We start from the raw sequence: 9,527 nt of genomic DNA, 5'->3' as shown, positions 1-9,527 counted from the left end.
GGTTCCATGAAACAAGATTTAGCAATTTCTATTTGTTTAGTAAGATCTTTTTTATCCTTCTTTTTCGGACATTCATTTGCATAATGTCCTTCTTCTTGGCAATACCAGCACTTACAGTTTTCTTTTTTATTTGGGCAATAGTCACTTTTTTGCCTTTTATTTTTATTGTTGTTTCTTGTTCTAAAATACCTCTTTTTTCTCCAATTTGGATAGTATTTTCTTTTTCTAAATTGATATTTTCTCTTTCTCTGAAAATTTTTATTAAGCCCATATTTTTGGGGTATCTCTTCATTATCCTGACAGCAGATTCTAATTATATTTGCAAATCTTTTTTGAGTTGCTTCTTGCATACAACGCTCTTTTATTTCCTCTCTTATTGCAGCGGTTGCTCCACCAAAATTATTTTCAATTGTCCCTCTATTTATTTCTCTTATAAATCTTCCCATTATAAATTCATTAGCAGGATATGGAAGTTTTGTTATATACATACTAAGATAATGATTTTTATCTTCTTCTTTTAATTTGTAATAATGTATTCTATATTCACATATATAAGATTCCACATTACATAGATCATATATCTGGATATTAGCTAAATGGTTTTTTGCTTCTTGATATTCTTTATTATAGACTTCTTGTCTATGATCTATAATATTTTTTCCAAAAAATTCTTTATATAGAATCATCATTATATATAATATCTTATCATAAGCTGTTATTTTTGTTGCTAAATCTTCTATTATTTGGTTTTCTATTGATGTCATATAATCTCTTATAGTTCCTTTAGTACTAAACCCTATGTAATTCCAAATATCTCTTCCAGACAAAGGAATTCAACCAATTTTTGAAAATTTCTTTTTCATTCTTTTTACAATCTAAATCAATTTTGAATCTTTATTTATAAACCCTTTTTTAAAAGCATAATTATCAAAACTTGTTTCCCATTTATATTGAGATTGGTTATCTTTAGATGTTCCAGCTTCATTTTTTACTTGTATTGGAATTGCTGGTTCTTCGTCACTTGAATAATCTAGGATGTGTTCTTCATTTTCTATATTTTCAGAATTTACTAATTCTTCTTCTATTTGAAATCCTTGTTCCATAATATTATTTTCTTGAGCCATTTTTAATTGTTTAAAAAGCATTGTAACTTCTTCTAATTTTTCTTCAATATTCATAATTTTAGTGGTGGTTTTACTTTTAGATCTGTTATGTTGATTATATTTTGAAATTTTTCTTCTTTGGGATTCTCTTTTTCTTTATTTCTTTGAAATTTTATGGATACTAATATTTCTTCAAGCATATCTACTATAGAATTTAATTGTGGGTTAAAAGTATGATAAAGATGTGGGGAATCATTTCCATGATAACATTTCTTAGAAATTCCGTGTGAAAAATAAGTTTTTTCAGGTTTTTGAAGTCCTTCAATAAAACTTATAGTAAAATAAAGATTTTGAGAAAAATCATTTTGTATTGATTTTAAGAATTCGGTTTCATTACAGTTAACATTAGTTAAAATCATTAATTTTTGGTCTATTAATTTTGATAACTTGATTATTTCTTCTCTTAAATCTTCTAATTTACTTTTTTCCATTAGGTGACGCTTTTCTTTGTGAAGAGTTATGATTTAAAGTGTGGTTTTAAAAAGTGTAGTATAGACAAATCTTTAAATCTATACCAACTTTGATCTGTATACTAAAATTCTCCTTTTATTAAAATCTCCTAAATTACCCCAAACCCTAATCTTAACCAAACTACACTCACCCACCCTTTTTCCTCTCAGTACACACCCACCTTACCAACCCACACATACAAACTCAAGCGCGCACACACACACCAAACAAGAAAGGGAGAGGAACAGAGAAGAGAGAGCACGCGGACGGGAGAGGGAGACCGCGGAGCTCGCCAGCCAGCTGCGCCACTGCTACCACGTCTCGCGTCGCCACCTTCAGACGCCGTTGCCACCGCTGTTTGTGAAGAGGGACGAGAGAGCTCGCATGTGAGAGAGGGAGCGTCGCGCCAGCCACTGACCTCGCGTTCATCGTCGTCTTCGCGGGACTTATGTCACCGCTGTCACCCTCGCTGTAGAGTGCGTCATCGTCGGGAGTCCGAATTCGAGAGAGGAGAGGAGTTATCATGTTCTGCCACCGTTGAAGGACCCTCTGCCGCCATATCCGCCACTACTGGAACCTCTGGCCGCCGCGTATGCCTCTGTTGCCAGTGAATGAAGCTGTTGTCGCCGAGATCCGTTGTCGGTAAGGGTCTTGTTATTAGATTTGGTCCTTTTTAAATTCTGGGAATACTATAGTCACTGCATGTTGCTACAGCCGCCGTCTGGGTCGCGTGGAGGGAGGAGGAGCCGCTGGGTGTCGCCGTGCCTTGCCTCCGCCGCCGCCGAAAACAGCCGCTGAGTCCTCTGTATTGGTAAGCGTTTCCGATTCGAAAAGCCTTTTGTCTCTGTTCTGTAAACTTATGCTGAGGTGTTGTAGTGTTGTCTGTCATAGGGTTGTGTATCCGTGCTTACATGTCGTGCTCAGAGTTTGTAATTGCCTCGTTTTGTCATTTTAGTAGGTATTTATGTTTCGGAAATCCCCGTGTTAGTGTTCTGTGATGTGTATTAAAGCCTTTGCGATATTAATGTTCTTAGGATTTAATAACCACGGTTGCATGTTGTGATTTAGAGTTATTTATGCTGTTGCGAAAATTGTGTGGGGCTGTGATTTGAAGCTACCGTTGATTTTGGGTTGAGACGAAAGAAATTTTGTGAGGCGTTTGGGTTATGGGATTTAACTTATCGAGGTAGGTGCCTTTTTCAAAAACTAAACTTTATATTTTGAAGTTGCTATATATGGATATTGATGTGAGAAATGTGCTTTTAGTAATTTTATAAGTCTTATGTATTGTTTGGTTATCTTTGATGGATATGAATGCTTGTTTGACTGGATTGTTGTGGGGTTTTGTGAAATGGACTGTTTTTGAAGTATTTCTTTAAAGTTATTTCTTTTAAAGTTTTGAAATCGAGTTTAATCCATTGGAGATTGATTTGAGTTTGAGTTGGTTTTCTGGAAATATGAAAATGGTATGCACTTTTGGATTCCGCTTGATTTTGAACTGATTTGGTTTTGAACCCGTTAAAGAGGGTTGTGGAATGGTTTGGTTGGGACCCGAAAAGGGTGGCAAAGTCCAACTTTTTGGAGAGGTGCTACCGAATTTTCTATAAAATCTAAAACTTTGTTTGAAATATTATTTAGAAAGATTGAATTTGAGAAATCATATTATTTGGTTTATTAAGAAAATAGTATGTTTCGAATTTAATTTAATTGAGAAAAACATGTCTTGAGTTCAATCTATTCAGAAAAAGAATTACTTTACAATTTTAAATCACTTAAGAAAAGTATTGAACTAAGGTTGATTTTATCTATAAAAAGAGTTTATATTTTGAATTGGACTTAAGAAATTCGTTCAGAAGAGCTTTAATGAATTTACAAGAAAATGAACTTTTGATTGAATGATGTAGTTTTGTGATGTTTCTGGAAAAGGTTAAAAGAATTGGTTTCTAAGAATGAAAATGAGATTGGTTTTGGATTTTAACTTGGTTTGAAATTCACATGATTTGGTTTTTATTTGGTTTTGAAACTTCCTTTGAATAACTCAAATTAAGAAAACAATTACCTTTAAGAATCTTTACTGAATTTATGGAAATGACCTCGGTTGTTTTTCTCCTAAAGTCTTGAGACCTTGTCGTGGATTTTAATTAATAACTTTTGATTTTAAAGTGATTGGGCGAATGGTTTGAAGATGAATGATTTTGAGTAGTTCAGAAGAGATTTTGAATTTGACATGGTTTTGAAGTCGTTTGGGAGTTTTGGAAAGATGTTGCAAAAAGTGACTTTGTTGTAGATATTACTGAGAATATGATGAGGGTTTCTGGCCTGGTAAGGATGGTGGTATAGTCCCGCTTGAACAGTGTATAAACCGTTGTGCAGGGATGGTGGTTTTATCCCGCCTATAGTGAGGACGGTGGTTTTATCCTGCTTACATATTGATGAATTGTTTAGCAAGGACGGTGGTGTGATCCCGTATGCATAGTCTTGTGTGCCAAGTAAGGATGGTGGTTTAATCCCGCTTGTGTGTTCCGGACAAACTTGATGGTTTAATCCTGCTTGTTATGGAACCTACGGATAAGGATGGTGGCCTAATCCCACTTATCCGAGTCGAGTTTGGCAACATAACTGACGCGTGAGCTCATGGCCAGTAGGACAGGCATGCATCATTTGCATCTATGTGACATTTGATTGGGTGTGTCTATTGTATATGTGGTTTGCCTATGTGAATAATTATGTTTAACTGCTAATTGCTATACTTGATATAAATGCTTTGATTATGTTTGAACCTCCTTACTTGTATCTGTGACTGAAATTAGTTAGATTGTGGTGGATTAGATGTTGATTGAGTTGTTTGGGCCTGAGGTTGTGTTTGATTTTGGATGGGCCCGAGGCCGTGATTGATGTTTGTTTGGGGTCTAGTTCTGTATGAAAAATCAAACTGGTTCAGCATAGACTTAATGAACCTATGCGTGGAACAGGTTGGTCATTCATACTATCTAAGAAAAACTTTTAAAAATGCTTTTGGATTTTTGAAGAATTAACAGTTTTCTCTTTTAGAAAGGATTTCAAAGTTTTGATATTAAATCTTTGGTTTTGAAAAGATGTATAATAAGGCGATTATTAATCACTGTAATGGTTTTATTTTCACGTATCTTATTATAGCAATTCTGTAATCCTATAGTGAGAACCAGCGAGGACGATGTTCTCACTCCCCTAAAGGTCTTTTCTTTTCAGGTTATGGACGGTGAAGTTCAGAAGAGCTCATTTTATTTTATTTTTTTGTTCAAATGATGTTTTATGTCGTATTAGTTATTTTTTCCCTCGTTTTTATCTGTACAAGTTTTTATCAGAGGGATAGAAATTTGATTATGTAATGCTTGTAAATTTATAATATGTATATATATGTGTATTCTTTGTAAGTTTTGTAATTTGTATTTTAAGTATAGATATATATTTTGAAAATTTTGGTTTAAGTTTTAAATAGGCTCATATTTTAATATGAAATAATTTTAAGGATTGTTGTAATACCCGAGCTATCAGAGTGGCGCAGCATGACATTTTGATAATTAGGGTGTTACAATAAAAATGTTGACTAATAGTTGACGTCTAAAATTTAAAAATAAAGATGAAATTGAATTGAATTAAATGTTAGGAGTTGAAAATTTTCAAAAATATTAAAAAAATATACTTTATCCAATTTTACTACTAAAATGATCAAATTTAACATTTTAATTGGTCTTCGAAAATATTTTTGATTTTTAACAAAAAATATCATTTTAACTAAGTTACTGAATCCAATTTTCATTTTGTAACTAACAGTATATTTCAGATATATAATATATAATTAAAATTAATCGTTAAAATTATTAAAACATCCAAAAAAATTTAATTAAGGATTTAAATAAAGAAAAGATGGATAAATGAAGCTATATTATGTGATGTTTTCGGTACAAAAATAAATACAGCAGTGGGAATATTTTCTCTTGTTTGTTTGTTTTTGTTAGGATTATATAGCATACAAGTTTGGGGGATTGCATGAATTATTAAGATTGTAGTGGGAACCACCACTAGTTTTTGGTTGAGGGCTTAATTATTGTGGTTAATAAAATATCATACAAATTAATTTGCCAGATATAAAGTGCATTTAAAGATTTTGCTGTAATTGGAGAAAACAAAACTTAAGATATCATAATCTTGTATGACTGTTTTAATTTGACAATCAAAACTTAAGCAAAAATTAACAATTATGAAAAAAAAAAACTTTTGCTATTATTTTAAAAATTCAACTATAAATTCCTTTTTTACTGTATTCACAAAGGGTAAATAACCAAAGTATAAGAGATTGATATTATGCTAATAATTCAAACAAGACTAATTCATTATCATATTTGGCTCAAAAGTTTGAAGAATAAAATATAATTTTTGTCTTTAATATTTGTGATTTATTTATAAATATTTCTAATGTTTAATTTAATTTAGTTTTGTTCCTAGAATTTTTAATTCATTCAATTTTATCCCTAGCAATTTTAGTTTATATTAAAATTGTCCTTGAAAGTTTTTAATTTGCAACATTTATTACATTATAAAAAATATAATATTTTATTATAAAATATTCAACTGTTGTTTATAAATATTATTATCCAACTTTCTTCTATAAATTGAAATGTAATAATATAATATCATAATAATTTTATCTTTTATTACTAATGATTTAATTTTTATGATGCTCCATGCATCACTCGAACATAGACGCTAGTATACATAATATAAAGTGACATGTAGCATGATCATCTAACATGCCACATGCTTATATTATAGGTTGTCAAATATTAATATTAGATGTGTGATACATGGTCATGACACATTACTTAATGTAACACACCAATTGACATATGATTGTCAAATTTGATTGTCTGGTATTTGAGATTAAGAGTCGGTTTGGAGAGTAGTAAATGTTATTTATTTATTTATTTTTTAGATTATGAGAAGTTATATTATGAATGTTTGGCATTATTTTTGAGAAACTTTTTTAACTTTTGAAAGTTTTTGAAGAAATAAAAAAATATAATTTTTTTAAAAGTTATTTTATCATTTTTATTAACAAAAGATATTAATATTATGTTATTCTCATTTTTATAACTTTGTAAAGAAAAGGTTCTCTACCATTATATTCACGCAATAGTCCATCTATTAGAAGTATTGACCTTCTACCATTTTCACCTAATGGTTTAATATTAAAAATGTATCAGTTATCATCGTTATTTTATTACTTATTTTTTTGTGTATAAAAAATTATATTTTTTGAGTCATTTATTCAAATACTACAATTTTAAAATAAGTACTTTTATAACTAAAATCTAAATATAAAATAATTTATTTATAAGCTTCTAGTAATAAAAGTTCTTATATTTTAAGTTTTTTTAAAAGAACTTATTTAAAAAATTTATCTAAATTGAGCTTAAAAATATTTATTTTAAGATGGTGAGAAATAAAGAATTATGCTTATAAACTTAAAGATTGTTTTGACACTTCATTTTTTCTTGCTTATTAAATCTTTGGTGATTTAATTACGAATTAATCAAGTGTAGACTTGTAATTATCTTAATAATTAGTATTATTACCCATATCACTTAGTGATTAATGTAAGCCAAACAAAATATTGTATCAATCACCGAAATTATACTCAATTATAAACTAGTATAACATTTAATGGTTAGGGAAACGGGTGTTTTTAGTATTCAAATAAGTGAAATCACAAATAGAGAACTAATAACTAGAAAGGATGGCTTTTAAGTATGTGTTGAGATGTACTGTCCGCAGTTATCCTCGTTGGAAGACTCACGCACCAGAGTTAGGTGTATGATCTAGGTTAGGTCTGAATTAGTCGAGACGAAGTTTTGAATACTGGGCTAACAACAAAAAAATGAATGGCATTTAAAATATAGTTTTCTATGCTAACTTTTTTTAATGGTAAAAGGTGCGGTCGACTTCACCTGAAGTTAAAGTTGAGAACAGTTAAATAATTTGACTGATTTGACTAAATAGAATACAATCAAAGAGATTCAAATTACATATAACAATATAAAAGTAATATTGTATCAAAAACAAAATTGTTAGCATCTTTGACAAAAAAGAAAACTCACAATGATGATAAAATAAGACAAAGTAATAAGATTTGAGTATTTATCTAAATATTGATATTATATTACATATCCATTATCACAATATTTTTACAGCGTAAGAAAGGTTTCTCTTCTTATAAGAAACTAGACACACCAATGATAAGCTATATATGTTGTTCTAAAGGGTTCTCATTAGCATAGTTACCAGGAGGGTCATATTCACAAGCAATGAGCATGCCAGCATTACGATCATTGCAATGTTGTAGGCCACACCCAACACGCAATGAGTCTCTCCACACAATTTGTGTGAAATGACCACACATTTTTGGAGGACGATTTGGTTTTGATGGTGGTGGTGGAGTGCAAGTAAGCTTGTTGAAATCATACCAATCTTTTTCTGTGTACCAAAAATATATAACATCAGAAGGGGTCCAATGTAACTTCTTTCCCCAAAACAAGTTCTCACCGTAGCCATATTTTGAATGGATGACCCTGCAATCATCATATCGCTCCATGAGATATTTGCGAGCGACACTTTCAAGATTCTCATCCCACGTGTATGGCGGTAGATTGTACTTGTTTCTCACCCAATTGTGTGCATGAAGAAATTCATCTGCCAATAAAGCTTTACTATCAGAAGCCATTATTCCATTTTTTGGAGTCCATCCAAATAATTTTCCAGGATTTTTGTTATTTTCTTCATCATGGGTATCCAAATTATTTTCCTTGAGTGGAAGATTTTGGCTTTCACCTAAGGTTTGATTTTGATTTGAAATTGGATTTGGGTTTGGCTTTGCAATTGGGACTACCATGCCATTTTGTGATGATGCACGATTAGTAGGGTCACTTGCTTGATTTTGCATAACTTTGGTTGGATTTTTATTTACACTTTGGTAGTTTTGGTTTTGATTTATTGTTGGTTTTAGATTTGAGTTTGGTATTTCCATGGCATTTCTTGGTATTACAAGACGACGTTGGTGATGTTGATGTGATCCATGTTGGGCAATAGCACGAGATAATCTACGATCTGCTGGTGATGGCAACGATGGTTGTGTTTGAGGTTGAGAAAATACTTTGGTAATTGTGAAGAAAAGAAGTGCATTACATAAAATGGTAGCAACAATGATTGAATGCATTGTGAAAGGGTTTGTTTGTTGTTTGAGAATAATAAGGATGAATGTAGAATGAATTAGCCACACTCGTAGTAACGAAAACCACGGGTTAAATGGCAGCAAATAAACTTTTTACTTTCTCAACAAGAACCTTTTGGTACCACCATTTTTATCATATTATTATTGTGTTACATAATTACTATTTTTAATTTTGTTATTGCATATATGGATAAGCTTTGCCTATATTAATTTTCATAAACCACAAAACAATGTGTATGCTTTGGTAAGCAAATCTTAATTATTGGGGAACCACAAAAACTAAACTAATATCATATTCTTGTTTTCTAGATGATCAGTATGCATTAAATATATTTGCCCTATCACTTTGTTTATTTGAATAGAAAATAGATAGAAGGAGAAAGAAAAAAAAAAGTAGTAGGAAGAAAAATATCAATTATACCTTATTTGTTTGAGTAGAAAACTTGAAAGAAAAATTTGCATAATATGTGGAAAGAAAATGAGTGAAAATTGATAAAAAAATTTTATGTTGTCTTTTTTTAAACATAATTTTTTTTATTTTCTTTCATTTAAACACACTAAGCTATGTTTGTTTGAAAGAAAATAGAAATGAAAGAAAAGAAAAAAAATAAAAAAAATAATTATTTTTTATTGTTTAGTTAAAAAGA

At 30.6% G+C, this 9,527-nt stretch overlaps 1 protein-coding gene across 1 annotated transcript; it reads right to left on the bottom strand.

Annotated features, from left to right (window-relative positions):
* Window positions 1–7,893: 7,893 nt before the first annotated feature.
* On the bottom strand, window positions 7,894–8,373 carry LOC107474193 (pathogenesis-related protein PR-1 type-like). The gene has a single exon (XM_016093794.1). It carries the CDS (start codon window positions 8,371–8,373, stop codon window positions 7,894–7,896), a length of 480 nt encoding a protein of 159 aa, XP_015949280.1.
* Window positions 8,374–9,527: the final 1,154 nt, after the last annotated feature.

This window comes from Arachis duranensis, chromosome 2, assembly GCF_000817695.3.
Source record: "Arachis duranensis cultivar V14167 chromosome 2, aradu.V14167.gnm2.J7QH, whole genome shotgun sequence".
NCBI classification, from domain to species: Eukaryota; Viridiplantae; Streptophyta; class Magnoliopsida; order Fabales; family Fabaceae; genus Arachis; species Arachis duranensis.
Note: the sequence above shows the minus strand (reverse complement) of the source record. Positions and strands in the feature narration are given on the sequence as shown.